This window comes from Lissotriton helveticus, chromosome 4_1 (genome assembly GCF_964261635.1).
Source record: "Lissotriton helveticus chromosome 4_1, aLisHel1.1, whole genome shotgun sequence".
Classification (NCBI taxonomy): Eukaryota; Metazoa; Chordata; class Amphibia; order Caudata; family Salamandridae; genus Lissotriton; species Lissotriton helveticus.
Genome location: NC_136063.1, coordinates 576,389,678 through 576,410,476, shown reverse-complemented (window position 1 = coordinate 576,410,476; position 20,799 = coordinate 576,389,678). Strand labels below are relative to the sequence as shown.

General features: G+C 46.4%; 1 protein-coding gene across 1 annotated transcript in view; it reads left to right on the top strand.

Moving 5' to 3' along the window:
• The first annotated feature begins 14,807 nt into the window (after positions 1–14,807).
• The window catches only part of PREX2 (phosphatidylinositol-3,4,5-trisphosphate dependent Rac exchange factor 2), a 1,276,790-nt gene continuing 1,270,798 nt past the window's right edge, over positions 14,808–20,799 (top strand). Inside the window, exons 1-2 of the mRNA XM_078687188.1 lie at positions 14,808–14,956; positions 15,503–16,076. Coding sequence (XP_078543314.1) covers positions 15,936–16,076 — 141 coding nt within the window. The 5' untranslated portion in view covers positions 14,808–14,956; positions 15,503–15,935. The remainder of the gene's footprint in view (positions 14,957–15,502; positions 16,077–20,799) is intronic.

Genomic DNA, 20,799 nt, shown 5'->3' with positions numbered 1-20,799 from the left:
GTCCCCCTGGCCATCCAAAACCAATTTCAAGCAAAAAGGTAATATCTTACACTAGCCCTCAGCTTATGGATTTAAACAATACTATCAACAATCACTATTGTTCTCCTTTCAGTGAGGATGCATTATTTAATAAATCACTCTCTATGTGCCCCAATTGTGTGTTCAAGATAGCTGCAACTATGTCGTCCCCTCACCCCAGCGCTCATTTCTCCCTCTCTAAACCTGACCTCATTTACTTTGCTCTTAGAAATGCTCGTTCCCTCCCTAAGCATAAATTCGAAATACATGAACTACTGACCAATTATAACTTAGATCTTTTATTTTTAACTGAAACGTGGGGTGATTCCTCTTCTGGTCCTGACTTCCGGGCAGCCACATCTGAAGGATACTGCGTACTTAGACAGGATAGAACTTTAAAAAAGGGTGGGGGTTTGGCGATTATCTATCGAGACAAATATGCAATCAAAACTGATACCATTAACTCATCAGTTTGTGAAGCATTGACCTTCTCCGTCTTGCTCTCAAATACTCAATCGTTCAGAGGGACCCTTCTATATCGTCCACCAGGTTCTTGAACAGACTTTCTTACAGCCCTTACTGGGAGATTCCAATTTTCCTTTAGCATGTTTAAATGATAAGTAATCTGCTTCCCTTATAACAGACCTCCGATCAGTTGGCCTACATCAGTTAGTTACCACGCCCACCCATAGGGCGGGTCATACACTGGACGGACTTTTCACCAGTAATAGCAATATCTCTCTATCCTCGGTCACACCCCTGATTTGGACAGACCACTCTGTAATAACTGGGACCATTCAGATCAGGAAATCCAATTGTAAGGACACTGGCTCCCTTACTCCTAAACAGATTCGGGCATGGAAGAACATTGATACTCATCTTTTACAAACAACTCTCTCCTCCACCCAATATATATCCACAGCAGATCCTGAAATGGCATCTAACAATTACTCCGCCTGGTTACACGATACTTTTAGTATTTTAGTACCACCCAAAAGTGTCTCTACTGATGGAAAGGTCCGCTCTGCACCCTGGTTCTCAGAGGGGTTGAGACTCGAGAAACAACGTTGCAGAAATTTAGAGAGACATTGGCGTAAAGACTACAATAATAATGCCAAAGCATTATACAAAGACGCAATGACTAAATACAAACATCTCATTGTTGAAAAAAAAGTAAATACTGTCTTGCTCAAATAGAGGAGGCCCAAAACTCCACCAAGCAGTTATTTCAGGTGGTAACCGAACTCTCCACTCCTCCGACGGGTACCTCCACTGTAGTCTCACCAACCCTCTGTAATTCTCTTGCAAATTTTTTTGACGACAAGGTTAATCAAATTTACTCAAACTTTTCAACCCAGGTCAATTCAGATCTGCCCACTTCTAACAATTTAATCAATACCCCCACCACGGTATTTGCAGAATTTAGTCAGGTTTCATCTGAGCAAGTACGACAGCATATTCTCTCTATCAAAGCAGGATTCCCCCTGGACCGTTGTCCTCCTTCTATTCTTAAACTCATCCAGGATCCCATTGCCATAGTCCTCAGTGACATTTGTAACCTAATGTTTCACACCGGCTCTTACCCTTCGGTTTGGAAAAAGGCCATCATCAAACCCTTACTTAAAAAATCTAACCTTGACCCCTCAGAACCGAAAAATTATAGACCCATAGCTTGCCTCCCTTTTCCATCAAAAATAATTGAAAAAATAATGAACACCCAATTAGCCCAATTCATCGACCATAACAATCTGCTCGATGACACTCAATTTGGGTTTAGGAAAGGTCATGGGACTGAGATGGCCCTCATCAAGGCATCTGATGAGATCAGGATGATCCTAGATAGAGGTGGTGCAGCAGTCCTGATCCTATTGGATCTGTCCGCGGCTTTTGACACGGTCGATCACGTCATTCTGATGGACCATGTCTCTGCGATTGGCATTGAGCAAAAGGCCAGAGGTCTACTAACCTAATTTCTCACCAATCATACTCAGTCTGTTAAGCTTTGCGAATTTTACTCTCCGGTTTTCTCCCTCCCTTGTGGGGTGCCCCAAGGATCCTCCCTAAGTCCGACCTTACTTAATATCTATGTGTCGGACCTGGCTAGGATCATTAAAACGCACAGTATGAGGTTAATCTCTTATGCCGATGACACCTAACTTGTGTTAGCAGTCCACAATGATGGACTGGAAGTGGCGGCCAGTTTTCAAGAGGGAATGCGAGCCATTAGCTCCTGGATGTCACTCAACTGCCTGAAGTTGAACTCCGATACGGAGGTAATGACTTTTGGTAGCTTATCCCCCAGTTGGTCCCCTACTTGGTGGCCTACTGATTTGGGATCCCCTCCTCAACCTCTTACTAAGGTTAGGAATCTTGGAGTAATGTTCGATGACAAGTTCTCATTCATCCATCATTCAAACTAAGTGGTTTCCTCATCCTTTTTCATTCTTAAAATGATTGGGAAACTCCTTCCTTTCCTCCCACCGAGCGCAGGAAAAACCCTTATGTGCTCATTAGTCATGTCGAAGATCGACTATTGTAATGGCCTCCTCCTAAATGCTCAGGAGAAAGTCCTAAATAAATTGAAACTTGTTCAAAACTCAGCTGCCAGAATACTGTGTGGCACGCCTACGTTTAAATCTATTTCTTCAGTCATACGCCAGCTACACTGGTTGCCGGTCAGGAGCCGAACTAAATTCAAAGCACTTTGCATCGCATATAGGGCAATTAACAACTCCTGACCTGAGTTCTTAAAAAGATCATTATGCCCGTACGCTCCCAACAGACCCTTGTGTTCCTCTTCAGCTCGCTTCCTAACTGTTCCGCGTACTAAGAAATCATCATGGGGAGATAGACACTTTACAGTTGCTGCGGGAAAACTATGGAACACACTTCCTCTTCACATTAAGGCCAGTCCCCTCCTCCTGACATTTAGGAAGCTAGTAAAAACTTGGCTCTTTAACCAGTAATCGCTCATTTCATCTTTTTGCTCTATCATTTCTCAGCGCCGAGTCACCTCCGGGTAGTTGTGCGCTATATAAATGTACAAATAAATAAATACATTAGCAGTGGTATGATGGATATGACTGAGTGGACCAGTGTACAAATCTAATTGAGTGTAAAATAATTATATGTATTTAATATATGAGTTACATGGATCAACTGAAAGATACAATTGTATACATTTTTACCTACTTAGGTTTGAACTTATTAACCTTTCCTTGTTTTCCGTAACAATGCATTATTTTGAGTTACCTCTCCTTACAAAGATGGCGCTAGGTAGGACGCCGACAATTGCAATAATCTGTCCTTGGTGTTTATGACATTGCATTTAGGTAAAAGTAGACATCACAAGACAACGAGGGTGTGGTATGCGGGTATTTTAAAATGCAAGTCCGGAGTACTCTACTTCATGGATAACACGTAAAGGGGTCTGTTATGAACTCATGTCATTGATACTTGACGTAGTAAGTATTTGGATGACAGAACGATGCGCTATTCTCAATTGCATTACCTATACAAGGATGGCACTGGTGTATGACGTCGACAATTACGAAAGTCCTTCCCCGTTGTTTATGACTTTAGATCGAGGTATAAGTAGGCAAGGTCAGGATGGCTCGGACGTGGTAGGCCAGTATTTTCAGATACACATCGGGAGTACTCTCCTTGAAACTTGGAAGACTACGGGCAAGAAATAATAATATCGGATTTGCTATAATAGCATGGGGAGTGCTTACTTATGTATTGTACACATGAGGTTGGGATACGCTCAGCGGTAATTTTGGATGTTGGGTTGTTGAGACTCACAAACGCAAGGATAATGCGTAAAGAGGAGTGTCTTGAGCTCACGGCATGGAAGCTTGATGTACCATGTATTTGGAACACAGAGTGACCGTTGCCAGGTTTGATATTAGGAGGTTAAAGACACGCATTGCCATTATATATGTTACCGACAGATGCTGGCACAATTAGGCTATGCCAGTTTACACATCAACCCATACTGGAGTATTAATCTAATAACAAAGTATTAGGTGCTGGTGCAGATGTGGCAAGCTATGTGGTTTACAGCTGGAACGGTATAATCCAGGATTTAGAGAGGGATTTATGAATGTTGGTTCCTAGATTCCCGTATGTTCATGTGAATTCCATAGCGAGGAAATTGTTTTTGATATGACACTGGAATTGTGACATATGAATAAGTGAAGGAGTAATGAAATTAGCTCATGTCATGTGGGTTGAGTGATTGACATATGGAGAGATAAGATGCATGAACGGAACAAAATGAGATTAATTTTGCTATTTCGAGTGTAATAGAATTTCTAGTGAACTCAAAATCGTGTACGCTACAACTTCTGGATCAAAGGCGCCTTACTATTAGGAAATAATTATCTCATGCGTCAATCTACTCTCACATATCTTTTTACTAATTAGGCAAATCAGTAGGTCTCTTGACTTTTTCAACCCGGGCAGTCTTTCTGGGACCTCTTGATTATCAGGCTCTTCAAAGATTAAAGATTTGTCATCTAAGAACAATTCTGAATTAATTAGATTTGGTCCCTTGGCGGATGAGAGATAAAACAAGAAGCAAAATGTTAGTTGAACTACCTCCATGTTTGGAATGGGAGATCAGTCTCCAATACAACTCCAGATCGTTTCAATCAGATTCAAGGTCTTCAGCATGGAGGGCTCAATCAGCCAGTTCTCATATCTCAATGCATGGTCTTAGAATCAGTCTTCCATGCACAGAAAATATTTGGAGCTTCTTTGCCATCCATGCACGAAAAAAATCATGCTCTCTGTTCAATCCTCGTCAGAATGAAGAACCTCACAGCAGTGAGATACATATTTTAGCCAATCTAGCGAGACAATTTTAGAAATACTGCCTACAACACCACATTTCAGCCACAGCAGAATATATTCCGGGTTATCTAAATTCTGCAGCAGGTTTGTATTTTCACCATCTGAGAGATTCCATCAACTGGCGACTGTGCATTCAAATTTTTCAACTTCTTCTAACACGGTGGGGTCAATTCTCAATAGATCTACTCACCACAAAACTGAATACCCATTTTTCCAATCCTACAGCTGAAGACGAGGCCCACTTTGTTAGCAACAGGTGCCGTATTGTATCGTTAGAATGAGGGTCTTCCCTATGCGTTTCCCCCATTTTTCATGATCTCTTGTTGTCCTTCGAAGACCAGCTCAGACATTCCAGCAACTGCCGGCTGCACATTCAATTTTTTCAACTCCATCAAACAATATGGGGTCAATTCTCGATGGATCTAGTCACCTGCAGACTGAATAGCCATCTTTCCCAATTCTTCAGATAAAGACCAAACCTGCTTGTGTTAGCAACAGATGCCTTCTTGTATCCTTGTAATGAGGGTATTCCCTATACATTTCCCCTATTTCTCATGATCTTTTATTATCGTTCAAAAATCAGAAGTAATCATCTCAGCTGCTCATAATAACTAATTGTGTCACTCCCAAATCTGGTTCCCAGACCTACCTAAGATGTTGATGGACTTCCCAATTCTTCTGCCTTTTCCCCCAACTTCTACAAGACCTGTTTGGGCAGTGCCATGATTTTGTGCTCTCAATCAACTTTCAACTAATGGCTTGGAAAGTGTTGGAGCTCCCTGGTCCATTGCAGGCTTTTTGTCAAAGTCTCTCAGCTTCAGCAACAAAGCCAGGGCCAGCAGATGTGCCAGGGCATACACGTCAGCTTTGGATTGCTGTTGTGTGGAATTAAGCACAAACTCAATTTTGACCAATATTTCTGCAATTGCAAATGTTTGGAGCCAGCTAGCATCTTTGGGACAATCTTATAAAACAGTAAATGCACATGGATCTACCATTTCTCTACAACATTGGGACATAGCCCTAAACCTGTTGAAGAGCATCCTTTTCTTTGCAAACTCCTTGATGGCATATTTAGAATAAGTATTTCTTCTAGTCCAAAATATAATTGTTTATGGGATGTTGATTTAGTTTTGAATGTAAGTCTTTGCATGGCCTAATAATTCTAATTTATCATTGTAAGTGTTATCTGAAAAGCTGAAAATGCTGTTTCGTCTTGTTTCTTTTAAAATAGGCTGAAATGTCAATGCCTTGAATGTGTTGGCTAGGCAGTTTGGGAGACATTTCGAGAGGAGCTTACTGGCTGTTCTTCAGTTCTCCCTTTTAAAACTTTATGATATTAACCAAATTCTCATGTGTCATTGTCTGAAGTGAAATTGCTTTAAATCAGTATAATATGAGGCTCTGGTATTGACATAAAATGTGTACTTTCCAAATGTTCATGTACAAAAGTTATAATTTTACTAGAGGTGTGAAGATGAGTATTAGCCAACCACTAGTGTAAAGGGGGGGGGTCAGCTATGATCCGAGTGGTAGGTGCTGACTCTGTTTCCTGAGACCCAGGAGATAGTGATTGAACTAAGGATGAGATGGTGACAGGGGGCTTGGTCACTGGGCATGGTATCGACCCAGAGGGTACTGGGATTGGGTCAGAGGTTTGGGGCATTAAAGTTTGAGTGACTGTTGATTTTAAGTCACTTATCAAGACCCCTAGCATCGATGGAAGAGATTAAAGCTTGTCTAAGAGAGGGTCGTAGGGAGGCAGTTTTAACGGAGATGGTTGAGCTGCAAAGACAGCGTCTTGGCCTCGCTTTATGAGGCCGTTCAGATCCGAGATTTTTCGATCAATCCCGGAAATGGAGTCGGCCATTGATTGCAGGACAGAAAGATGTAAATCCATTTTTTGTGATTGGAAGTCCAAAGCGGTGGCCGAGTATTGCAGGGTATTTAAGATTGTTATCCATGGAGTGTTGAAAGCTGGTTTGTCAAGGCTGATGTGCCTTTCTTTTTTGGGCGAGGCGCTGGTAGTCAGTTTCCCTTCAAGAGGGTTGCGGTTGTATGTGGCAACTAATTCTTCCCACTCCTGGACTGCTATTGAGGACATTTCGTCGTTGATGGAGTTGTTTATGGAATGGGAATCATTAAACGGCAATAAAGTACGGCATTCGGATGCCGTTGGTAGTGCCCTGGGTGTAGCTGGCCGAGTATTTGGAGGTGTTTGAGCACTGGTGCAGCTCGGGTTGGAGTGTAGTGTTTTGGACGGGGACGGGGGGGAACTTGGGAGGCGGGGGGATGGAGGGTCTCCTCCTTTACCATTGGCGTAATTTTGAGAAACCATGCACTCATCTCGGGTAAACTTCGCTGCAATTGGTGAACTGCTGACAGGCTGGAGGTTGGACGCATCGTCTCTTTGCTCCTCTCTGTGTATCATGGCCTCGAAGACCATTGACTTGTTTTTGCTTCCTAGGGGCGGTGGGCTGAGATTTCTGCATTGGATCTCGCTCTGCTTGACCAGATGACCATCGGTAGCCGATTCAAGGAGGGTGGCATTCAGTGGAGGGCTCCAAACTCTCTGGGAATTGTTTTTGTCCGAGTGCGTTTCCAGGGGGTTGAGTGTGAGAGGATCATGATCAACTAGAAGAGAGTAGGCAGAAGTTTTTTGTGGATCAGGTGATGTTGGTGTGTAATTACCCGCTGCGGCCCCGTTCCTAGATGGAAAGAAGACGTTGGCCGAGTGGGGTGGGCCGTCGTGGCTCATCATCGTGTGGCTAGAGGGAGATTCAGCTTGTAGGAGAGGAGTTTGAAGGCCACGAATATTCCCAGATTTGGAGTAAATTGCTGTCCCTGGGTCTTTAAGGAAGAAGAATTTGGAGTAAATCTTGGGCTGAAAGGAAGATGACCTTTTCTTTGCTGGGAGACCATCGATGGATATGAGATTGTCCGGGGTTATTGGTGAGGTCTTTGGTAAGAACTTTGATTTTGACGATGATTGTATTTGTGTAGGCCTATTTGAGCACTGAGGGGCCAGGGTTGGCCCAGGTGATCCCAAGGGGATATTTGCCTGGTCATTTTTATTTGTCGTCGCAATTGAAGGTGAAGTTACAGTTTGATTTAAAGATGGAGTTTCCATTGCAGACAGGAGTGGGTCCTCCTGAGTTTTTTTATTATGTTTGTATGAGTTGACGGATTGAGTGCTGTTTGGGTGAGGCGTGGACGTTGATTCTAGATTTTCAAGTTTCCTTTTTCGTGCTTTAGGCTTGTCGTTTGATTTAGGCTTTAGTTGTATCCTGACTAAGCCTAATCTCATTGCTCTGAATGGGTGACGCCTCTATGACGCCTCTGTGATTTAACCTTATCTGCTGTGGTTGGGCTTAAACACAACCCTAGCGGGAGTTGTAGTTGTAGATGTAGATGTAGATTGTGCCGCTGGTGTGGCTGTGCCTGCTATTGAGACCTATTAGGAGCCAGATAGTCAGTTAGCCAGGATTTCCTGGATTGATCACAAATGTAGCCGGTGGTTGCTAGTGATAGCTAATTGCAGGCAGCTAGGTGAGACTAGCGGCTGACGGTTGATAGCTCCCGTGAGGAGTGGCAGGTGTTTTCCTGGTGGGGTCTATCTTGTGAATACAGGATGTCAGATGAACTAAGGCAGACTGGCACACTAAGAGGTCAAAGAGGTCAAAGGGGAGTCACTGTTGTTGCGAGCGGTGCGCGTGGGTAGGGCCACAGGACAGCATGACCTAGTCGAGCAGCCTTCCGGCCACCCCCCAGGCTCTTACTCAGCGGCCGCCTCTATCGGCAGCCGCACTCGCGTGTTCTGGAAAACCTTGCAGGACCCTGGGTTGCCTTGTGCCTTATACCTTATGACACCGCCGTAAGATGTCGTGAGAGAACGTGTGTGATGTAAGCACCGTTGCTGCCCACCCCCGGCTCACCGACTCACCGGGTGCGGGCTGCTGCTTGATGCTTTTCCGCAGCTTTGAAGTTCCTCCCTGGAGCTGAGGGCTGGCGGCGGCGGCGGTGTTGTTCTCGCAGCGCGGGACTCGCGCTCACACCTGCACGCGGCTCGGGGCCTGATCTCCTCTGGCGGCTGACAGCTGACGAGCTGCTGGGTGAGCTGCAGGACCTGGCGTTGGTGTTGGCGTTGGGTCTAGTTCACCTCCGGGAACACCAGCATCTCCCAAGCTCCAAGGCTCCAAGACTTCCAAGACTGCCTGAGCTTAGCTTAGCTTGGCTTGGCTGGCTTGGCTGGTGGAGCAGAGGGGGGTGGGGGGGGCGGGTTTGCCGAGCGTGCAGGAACTCGGCCTTGCCTCGGTCACGTCACCAAGACCAGGCACCGGTAGTCCCCCTACGCCAGCATAGCACCACTACGTGCTCTTATGCTGTTCTTGTGCTGTACAGGCTGTAAAGGCGCAGGATCACAGGCTCCCCAGCCTCAACCGCCCCTCAAGCCAGTGCCTCGCCCCACTCGCACCCCTATCTCCTCTCTCCTCGCTTTTTTTCCGCTTTCCCGCTTTACCAGCAAATGCCTGCCGAGGGCTCCCGCCGCTACCGGGCCGCTCCCGCTTTTTGCCCGCCGCGGCTGCTGCAAAAGCTGCGAGTTCTGGCGGCGACCTGCGATCACGCTCCCGCGCTCTACCCTGCATGGGGGGGGCAGGGAACAGGCAAGCCACCAGCCTGAAAGCCACTCGCACCGGGGGAAAGGCGGAGAGGCCGGAGAGGCTGAGAAGGGTCAAATCCGTGGCACTGCCTCTCAAACACGCCGTCTCACTCGCGTCCTCCAGCAGAGTGCGGTGCTCTGTGATCTACTGCTTCAGTCTGCTTCCAACCACTAGTGTGAGTATTGAATTGTTTCCAATATTGTGTGCCCTCCTTAGATTTTGCATATTACTATTTCAGTTTATTTTACAGTGACACGATCAACAGTTCCTCAAACATTCATCCTGAACATCTCATGGAGAAGGGATCATAGCAGCAGCAGCAGCTCCTGTGATATGGACAAGGAGCATCACCCCCCCCCTGCAAGCAGAGTAAAAAATAATAATAATAAAACTATAATAACCCCAGCTTTATTGTTGTTTTATTTTGTTTGCCGACCTAGTCTTGGGGGCAGGGCCAGGGGAATGACAGACACTGACGGGGAGTGGTATGCACTGCTATCAGTGCGCATGTCAGTTTGGCCGGCTGTCTCAGGCCAGCCAAACTGACATTCGCACTGAAGCTGTCTACAAACCAAGCTGACAGCAAGCACAGGCTCCCAATCTCCCTGGGAGCGCACATTGAGGGTGCTCATGAAAGAGCAGCTTCAGGATTGGCAGCAGGGGAGTCTCGGAGCCTGTGCCTGCAGTGGATCCATGAGAGGAGCAGAAGACCGGCGATGTGGCGGGTTGTAGGTAAATTCGTTTTTTTCTCCCTTTTTAGGTCTCGTCAAGGCAGCGCGCATGCGCTGATCTAGGAGGGCCTTTAGCTATCAGTTTTCACTTTTTTAAGCACTGCACTCGTGCTTGTGGCGGCATCCACCTTGCGGGAGCGAGCAGCGGCGCGCCACAAGCACAAGTGCAGTGCTTGAAAAGTGAAGACCGTGCGCGCACGCTGCTTGTTGCTTTAACCTTCGCCGCCGCGGGGCCGTGCTTGTTTTCTTAAATTTATCCCGACATCTCTCACGTCTTACCAGCTCTCACCAACAATGTCTGTCCGATCATTGCATTTTATGTCAGTCCATATTTTCGCATCCCATTGCCTATCTTCATTTGAACAAACACTTCCCTTTCTCCTTGTACCTCGTTCTGCTTTCGCTTTCTTGCTCTCGGTTGCTCTTTCCTTCTTTTTTGTTTCTGATTGCCTCATTTTCTCTTTGCTTATTTTATTCAGATTCTTTCTTCTTTATTTGTCTCCCTTCTTTTTTCCTCTCTGTCTCGATAATATTTCGGAGCCATCAGTAGGAACTGGGCGAAGGGGAATAACTTGTCAGTTTGCTTATCTCTCTTACACGTGCAAAAGAGTATATTTTCATAAGAACTATCTCTGCGAATGAGATAATATTTCTTCTGAAGGGCAAATACAGTACCAGTAGTGGATTAGCATAAAATGCCTAAGGCCGATTTCACTGAAATCGTAATAAACAGTTTCAGTGATTTAAAGCTGTAAGCGAGATTGTACCAATTAAAAAGCATACAATAAATGTGAAAACAACTGCAGGACTGGAGTTTGCAAACATCACATGTATTCCTACGATGACCGGTTCACGTTTTTTTTTTTGTAATAAAGTAAAACAAACTAGCTAAAAGCAGAAGAGTGAGCTCCATAAACGTTGGTAGCAAAAAGGAAAGCGGATAGTTCTACAGTCAGTTGTGAATGGATGCACGGAAAGGCGAACTCCAACCTCCCGCATAATAATTACAGATTGAACGTCTGGAGTAGCAGAAGGTTCCAGGTTCTGCCTTCTTACCTGTCGTGCATGCACCTTTAAATCGCAATGTCTGAACAGACAGTGGCAGTTTCTCTGTTTTTTTGCCAGTTCTATTGCGGTGTGAATACTAGAGTTTTGAAAGCTAAAAAAGGTACTTGTGGGCCTTTCACTTTGCGAACTTTTGGGGGGCACTGAACATTTCAAATAGTTTGCTTTATATGCGGCTTGCTCGCTTAAACAAGCATTGGCATCGCTCATAGGTCTCGCCTTTGGGACCTTATAAGTATTTAGTTATGCAGCAGGTCCCAAAGGCGAGACCTATTGGCTATGCCAATGCTTGTTTTAGTTGTCGTCTTCTCCTCCAACGCCCTGACCACAAACCTCTCCTCTGACACAGGCCGCTACTGCATAGCAGGGAATACCAGCATAAAGCGGAAATACTGGTTTTGTGTGTGTGGGGGTCCATATATAGTTTATCAATTAAATATACACATGTGGATCTTACATTCCTAGTCTTTAGTCAAGGTTTTATGGATACCATAGTTCATTAAGTTTAATATAGTGCTTTCTCTATTGCCACTAACTGGCTGCTATTGAAAAAAATTAGCAAGAATGAGCTTTACGCTCTTTAATATTTATGTGCCCCCCTGGCTAGGTTGATCCACACATTTGGCTTCTCATCAGTCGCATACATGGGTGACACGCAAATTGTTGCATCAATTTCTAGTGATGTATCTGAGACTGCATACCGTTTCAACAGCTGTATGGGTGCAGTCGTTGACTGGATGAGCAATAAGAGCCTCAAGCTGAACTCGGACAAAAACGGAGGTTCTTCTCTTTTGCAAGAACACTGCCCTCTGGGACCAATCTTGGTGGCCTCGGACTCTAACCCCCCCCCCCAATCCGGTATCCTCAGTCAGGAACTTGGGGGTGATCTTTGACCCTAGCCTTTCTTTTAAAGCCCAGATTAACAAACTCACTCTATCTTGTTTCTTTCTGTTGCGTTCTCTAAGAAACGTTCTCCCCTTCATCCCATATGATCTAAAAAAAATCAGTGGTCACTGCACTAGTCCAAACCAGGCTAGATTATTGTAATTCATCAACGAGCACTAAAGAAACTTCAGACTGCAGAATGTAGCGCACGACTCCTCAGGAAAATCGCCAAGTTCATGCTAGTCTCAAAGGAACTATAGGAGCTCCATTGACTCCCAGTTAAGAATAGAATTGCTTTTAAGGCACTATGCTTGGCATAGAAATATCTGCACAAAAGAGGCCCTGACTACCTGAGGAGGAAATGTTCCTGCTAGTTTCCCAGAAGAACTCTGTGCTCTGCGGCCTCTAGAATGGTCAATGTTCCTAAAATTTAGAGGGTGACATGGTGTAGTAGATGTTTTGTCCACACCACGTGCCAACTTTTTTTTCTTTTTTTGTTGAAATCTGTTTTATTGGTTTTCAGAAACAGGTTCATGCAACAATATTACTTAGTCAATATACACAGCTTCAAACAGAGTCAAGAGTGGATGTTATCTGGAGTCACACAACACATATTGTCAGCATTTTAAGACAGCTGAATTAATGCACACATGGCAAGTGTTGTTGTGGTCATGTATACTATTGCATAACAGATGTAACTGGGGACTGGACGTATGAACTGGGATGGAAGAGGGTATGGCAAGGATTGTTCAGAGAGGGTACGGCGGGGTACATAGTGTCAGAGTAGCTAAAATTACGTGGAATAATGACAGTGGAAGCGGAGTTGCCTGATAAGGAATGAGTGGTGTATTATTGATTAAAGAGATGTACGAGGATGGAGGAGGAGTGTGAGGGAAGAGGGTGTAATCAATACTCTATGGAGGGAGGCCATTGTTGTGTGTTGTTGAAATTCCGAAAGAAGAGTGGCCCATTAAGGAGTAATGGGTTGTTTACGGAAACCTCAAAGTTCCTTGTAGTGGAGGGCTTCCTCTTCCGCCGCACCCCATTTACGGACAGGTCCATACCAGGCTGTGACCAGTGGGGTTGTCTGTGAGTGCCACTGTAAATTGAGAGTACGCTTGGCGAGGAGAATCGCCAGAGAGGCGAATTGAGCGCGCGCATTTTATGAGGCTTGCGGTGCCTGACAATGCCAAGTGAGCAGGCCTCCCAAGTGCTGAGATCAGTAGGTTCAGTGACTTGGCGAAGAACATCATGTACATTTTCCCAGTAGAGGTGGAGAGTTGGGCAGGACCATAGCATGTGTTCTAAGTCTGCGCCTATTGCCTGGAAGTTGGGACAGCATGCGCCTGCCTGGGGGAAAAAGCAGTTTATTTGTGCTGGAGTATAGTAGGAGCAGTGTAGCATGAAAAATTGCAAATTTTTAAAACGTCAGTTGCGTGAGACCAGCTGCGGGATGCACCAGGCCATCTCCCATTCCTTGTCATGTAATGCTCGTATAGATTCCTTCTCCCACCCGTGTTTGAGCTTGTCTAGAGGAAGCATGGTTAGTTAGCCTTATAGAGCCAGGTAATAAGGTGATGGCCAGGGCCCATCGTGAGGATTGTTTGTAGGACCGGGTGTGCTGTTGGTTCCGTCTCTGAAGTGTTCCAAAAAGTGCGAAATGTACGGGTGAGCCTATGATGTAGGAGGAATTGCCCTGGAGGTAGGTCATAGTCTGTCATCAGTTGATCGAAGGGGGGTAATTGGTTGTTGGGGAAAAGGACCCCTGCAGTGTGGATCGGACGTTCTCTCCAATGTAGGAGATCGGATAGGGTGTATGATCCAGGGAATTGAGGTAAGGCGATTTGGAGCAATATACACAACTCGTGCCAACTTTGGAACAATTTACAGGGACACCTCAGAGGTAAATCTAACTTATCTGTTTTAGGAAACACCTCAAGACCTGGCTGTTTTCTCTCCTCTGTGATATGTTTTGATGTATGCTTTGTCTCCATGCCTATTCTAACAGATATCCGTGCCAAGACGCCCTTGGGCATCCTCTCGCAGAATAAAATTATTCAATATCAATATTCAATATCAATAAAACGCATCTTCTCTTTAATAAAAGTAGGACCTACTTACATGAACACTTAGAGAAGCCGTATTTACGTTTAAGTTTATTAGAGTGCACAGTTATTTCTGAGTGGTACATGCACACAAGCCATTACGTTTCTCCCAAACAAAAGATGCTTCCCACCAGAAGCCCCTGTGCTCTCTGCTAAACGGGGACCGCTCTGTACAGTGCGGTGTTTACTTGCTAAACCGAGCGCGCCCCGTTTGGCGCACAGTCGAAGGGTGAGAGGGGCAGAGCCTCGTTCAGTGATTAGCGAAGTCACGCTTCGGTTCCCGTCCGGCTGAGGTTTGCGGGGAGGCGGGGCGCGCGCGCGCGTGCGGGAAGAGGGGGTGAGGAGGGAAGAAGAAAGATGGGCTGGGGATGAAGGCATCCCAGTCACGTGGTCCGAAGCCTTTGATTTATGTCCAAATGCTTGCGAGCTGCAAGGGCTGCGCTGTTTGGTTAACTTGTTGACATTTTAAGAAACTTGCGGCCGTGAGCGCAGGGGTTACAAGTTCTGCCCGAGTCAGGCCTGGCGGTGCCCCCGCGGTGGTTTCCTTAGTGACACGGAGGATTAACAATAGATGTCCTGCCACCCCTCCCCCCTTTCCTGCTCGTTCCTCACTTCACGCATGGACCAGGCAGAGGTAAGTGAGCCGCGTGGGTCTTCTGTTCCCAAGATGTCTCCGTGTTCTGAAAGTTTCCCGGAGTTTACCTGGGAGGGGATCACGGGAGCAAATGTTTCTGTATCTTTGCAGCTCGGGGAGGGATGCCACCCCTGCCAGCGGTTATGAACTCCCCAATGTGTTTGTTATTATGGCTGCACACATGGAGCTGCCCTGGGGCGGGGGTGCGCGTTCTGCGTAGCCCGTGTTACAGGAAAGCACCGCGCGCACTCACTAAAAAGACTGCTTTTAAGTTGGTGGTTTGGGATGTTGTGCTGTTCCGTGTGACAGCGGCATCTGCGCCGCTCGCCGAGACTTTCCCACATGTGTAGGGGAGGAGGGATGTTCTTTCCATTCATAACTCCGGCTCGCTCTGTTAATGAGGACTTCTCAGCCAAGTGGCAAACTTTGTCAACACGGTCCTGTTGCAGGCTGCGTGGGTGGATTTGGGGATTTTGACAAATCTGCAGTGTTTCAGTAGACAGTCTGGTGGCCCTGTGACTGGGATTCTTCTCCTTGTGTTTGTAGATGTTTCCCAGAGCCGCGGTGCTGCGGAGCCGGGCCTGAGACTGAGGCGGCGGTGGCTGGCCGGATGCAGTGTGCGGGCGCGGTGTCAAGGAGCTGGAATCACAGTGCCCTGGGTTTGTGCTGCGCTATTCTGCAAACACCCGGCGGATTTATTGTACAAACACAGCGCAGACCACAGTCCTGGCCGCTTCCTCCTGCCTGGACCTCAGGCCACTTCATGAGGTGACCCTTGGCTGTTTGTCAGCCCCCAGCAGCAGCATGCGCTCTATGGGCATCTCTCCGGCCCAGCCTTCGGAGGTGCCCGGGGTAAGGAGGCATTAGAGGTGCGCGGGCTTGGAGCACGCTGTCCTCGGGGCCGAGCAGGGCTAGGGCCGGCCCGAGCAGCCAGCCCTCCAAGGCGGAGTACCTGGCCGCCCTCAGCCACACCTGGAAGATGACCGAGGAGACCAAGGCGGAGGGCAAGGCGGAGAGCGCCAAGGACCTGGAGAAGCAGCTGCGCCTCCGGGGCTGCGTCCTGAGCGAGCTCCTCAAGACGGAGCGCGACTATGTGGGCACGCTGGAGTTCCTGGTGTCGGTGAGTTACCTCAGGGAGGTGCTTTGTGGCTGCTGGCAGGGGCGGGGGCGCATTTCTGTGGGGAACAACAAGTGGCGACGGTTCCGCCGAGGCTTGTGTGGGAACTGAATGGCAGAGGGGCCCCTTGGCTCTGGGAACAAGAGCGAGGGAGCGCTGCAGTGCGCGGAATACTAATGTCTGCTGCGGGGGCGCAGCGGGAGGGGCCGGGGAGGCTGGCCAGTGTTCGCTGGTTCACTGATATCCCAGTGTGTCCTGCAATGCAATCAGGAACCCTCTCTGTGGCAACTGGCATGCTGTGTTTTATAGGGATTGTGTGGTTTGACACTTTTGATAATGTTCTGAAATAAGGCACCCAGTTTAATAGTCTCTGAAGTGGGGTGTCTCTCGTTTAAGGGATTTCGATGTTACTTTGGATCTGTAATTCATTCTCCACAATGTAAATGTGTGAATTAGCTCAAAGAAAATGATACACTTGTTTTTCTTTAATTATGGTTTCCAAGCCTCCCATTTTGGGACCAAAAGTTGTGATCACGTGCAAACACTTAAGAGTATTTAGAAAAGGGCCAACCTGCAGTTTTAAGTGCTGTATAAAAGTTGGGTGCGTATGGGGAACAGAAAAAACGAATACACCGAATGTACATGTCTATGAAATGAATGAAGGGCATTGAGCAAGCCGCAGTATCTGTATACGTGCATTGAAGCCCCACAGCTGACAATTTGTGACCGAGTTGAACCGATCAATGAGGTTGTTGGGCGACACTCGACCCCATGTCCTCTCCATGGCTTATTCAATTCTGTCTTCATTACAAAATTTCTGTTTTGGGCCACTTCGACACTTGATGATTCAAGCTGAGCAGTTAGTTGCAAATAGGTTGTGTTGATAGCAGTTGTTGTGTCACCTGGTGTTTCGGACATATTGCAGATGAAAATCGAAAAACATTGTACTGGTACCGTCTTAACCAACAGACACAAGGTCCCAGATTTAGGAGCAACCGAAATCAACTGCCTTACTCCATATCGGTTCATTGTATGTTCATACACATACATATACTACCCAGTGGCAGCAGGCACACCCTCTTTAGCGGGCACCTGCGGGTTTCGCCAGTGGGAAGTTATAATGTATTTTTGGACCTGAAGGTAAAAACTTCGAATCACAGCCTAGACAAGTTACATAGGCCCAGCGAGACTTGCACATAGACCCCAACACACCCTAACGTGAGTGTGCGCGGTGGCGTGACGTAAAATGACGAGGCACTTGAGTCTCCCATGTTTCACAGGTAATCATTGACTTTGGGCGGAATGGAGCCCCTCTGAGGAGTTGGTTCAGGGCTGAAGGGCTGACCCTCACCCCCGGGCCCGCGGCGCAGGTGCTTGCATTGCCCCTAGTGTGCGCAGTGTATCTGGGGCCTTGTGTGTCTGACGTGCTTACCAGTACTGGGGAAAGGTCCCTAGCCTGTCAAGTGTGTGCTCCAAGTCAGGGCTAAACAGGGGGTTGTCATAGATGAAAACAAAGCATTGTTCTGCCCCCCCGCGCCCTCCCCCGTCAAGGTTCCCACATCCCTGCACTTGGCTTCCTTACAAGTGTATCTAGACGGCATCCTCCGGCCCCCGGTGCTGGCGGGAAACGCGCAGATTTCCTGCCTGCCTCGCCGAGATTCGGGAGTTCACTGCCTCTTGTCAGGGCCGGAGAGTGTGAGGCGCAGCCGGGCATGGAGGGCAGGCTCCCGCGGGGGCCGCGACCCTTGACCTCTGGCAGCCCCGTGCTGTTGACTTGCCCTGGCAGCAGAGCGCAGAGCCGGGCAGCAGCACCGCGGACTGCGGATCCAGGCTGATAACAGCCAAGTGTTGCTCGGGGAGGGAAGCTTTTTTTGTTTCAGAAGAATTGTTTGCAGCAACTATGATACAAGACAGGATTCTAAATGTTTCGCGTTGTGCCGCCATTTGTGGAATCCATGAGCAAATGCAAAAGTTCTCCACTACATAACATTCAGAACATAAATACAACTACGATTTTTTTCATGTAAGAATAATAATATTAATCCTTTTTATCTCCATTATCTTTAAAAGCAAACACAATAGCAGCATTAATATCATTATTATTATTCTGACTATTATTTTTACTTGTATTAATAGCATTATTGCAACCATCTATGGTCCCAAACACATTGCTCAACAAGGTGTTTGTATTGGGCTGCATCACACCTAACACCCACAGCAACCTGGCGAATGTTCTATGAAATGCTGCTTGTCACACATCAGGCCATCCCTTACTAATGTCATGTCCTTGCTTCGTATGTTCACATGTTGCACCTTTAGGTTATGGCATTGGCATTTGCATTGTGCACATTCTTCCACTGATGTGGCGTCATTGGATGTCTGTTAGTGGGGTGACTTTCCAAAGTGATCTGAGGTTTCCATGCCAAGCGGAGTCTTGTTCGCTGTTGAAGATGTGCTCCCAGGACTGTGGATGGGTGCGCTCCTCCTTTCGGTGAATTATGCCAGCTTCAGCAGATTATGGGCCAGGATTCGCTTTTGTATTTATTATAGAGAACGAATAGCATATGTAGGCTGCGCTGGATGCCTTTTAGACTTTCTGCCTTAATGTTTCCTGTTGTATCGCATCGAATAATGCGCGCCCGTGGCGATTAATGTTGTAACATGTTGATACTCAGTGAAAGATCCCAGGCAGTGGTGGTGACATATTTTGCTCGGTTTGACTGACTGAAGGAAATAAACTGCAATTGAGAATGATTTGAGGCCTGCACAAGCAGTGGACCTTCTTATACAGATCACAGGAAACCGGAGCACGTGTAGACCTGGATCCCACATCTCACTAGTGCCATGTGCCAAGAGATCAATGCAGGCACAGAGTTTCTTGTGTACTGTAGACTAATCGTAAGCAAAGATACATCTTGTCTGTGGAAGAAATCTCCTCTCTCATTGTCGCATTTCAGGACATTTCTTAGGTTGGTAATCCCCATCTCTCAAACGTGATACATCTCATTCATATGGTGTCCTGAGGCATGCATTGCCCAACTCCATAGACATCCTAGGTCCTGTAAGCAGCACTCAAACTTTAAAAATAAAAGTATGCACTCAATTTTTATACATGAGAGGCAAAATCTGGAGCTCACAAACCTTAATGTGTTTGCCAGTATGTGGAGTTTTTTGCCCTATTTTAGAGACTGTGGTGTGTCAGAAACATTAAAAAATAGCCAATGATATGCTAATTTCCATGTTTAAGGTTCTGTGTAAGAAGATGTGTTTACTTCACGCTTCATGCTTGTGGTGGCCTCACGAGAACAGGATCGAATTTATCCCCAGCCTCTGCCCTATCATATTCCAATGATTCCAGGCTGCACCTGCCAGATGCACTCAATCCATGTGCATGCACACTTACGTGCACACGTGCTTTGCAAAACTTGATATTGGAAAAACAAGTGCATAGGTCCCCGGTGTCACCACACTGTGTGTTATTAGTTGTCAAATCTGCAGAAAATGTATTAGGTTTGTATGTTTAGGTCCAGACATGAGTTTATTTAGTCCCTTCATTCCAAGATGAAAGACATCATCCAACTGCAGAACTCTTTGGAATTCAGATTTCGAAGCAGGTCCTACCACCAAATCCATGAGCCACTCATATCTAGTTGAGATAAGTGCTGTGCTCCTCACTTGCCTCCATACTGCACCGCTGTCTCACACTGCGTACATTCTGGGTATGATGATGTGAATCATCACACCTGCAAGCTGGTCTGGTGAAAAGTATTAGACAATACTGTGCCCTAGAGACCCATCTCTGGCTTGCAAATTTTAGTCACCACCTCTACATCTGCCTCAAAAATCATTTGGGGAATGGGCTGCATATTTTGCCTCCAGGACAGCCACAGCCGCCAAAGTGCATTTTGATGTATAATGTCTCAACCATTAAAGCCTCTATTAAAAGCAGTCTCAGGATTTAGAGAAGTTCTTCTTGAGACATGTGAAGAAATTCATGTTACAATTATAAAAAAACAAAAAACAGAACCTGTAAAGAAAAAAATGAGACAAAGCAGAAGGTGAAAGAGTAAAAGAGAAGATGCAGCCATCAAAATGTATCCTTAATGTACAATATTCATAAAGGCTCTGGGGGATGGTCATTTGCTTCAGTAATAAATAATTAATTGAAGAGGAACTGTGTATTAGCACATTTTCTTTTTTCCTCTCAGGAGAAACCCAGTCCCTGCACGCCCTGAAATATGGGAGCATCATACATCCTTACTCACTATTCAAACAATGAAACACCTACCTTTTTACTTACTTACCTACTTATGCCTACTTCTCCTCCTGGCGTATGGGCCATCAACCAGGACTGTCCAGCCGTCTCTGACCTGGGCTTTTCTTTAAATCTGACTCAAAGTATAACTCATCTCCTTACAGCCATCCTCGAGGCTTCGGCGCCAAGTATTTAGGAGTATTTTTTAAACTGGTGTTTCCAGGGTGGACATGGACGTGTACAGTTTTTTGTAAATACCTACTAACGTTCTATACTGGATGCGGTCCTGCTATTTACTATGGCCACTCTCCCTGACACTCTAATAACATTCTCTTTTCTCATCCATATCACTATACTTGCAGTTTTCCCCTCTAGTCATTGGAATTTGCAGGCACGAAAAATCTGCAAATCCTGGTTTAGGATCAGCATTTCCAGCTTCTGTCTCAAAATTCAACTTGTTGAACATATACA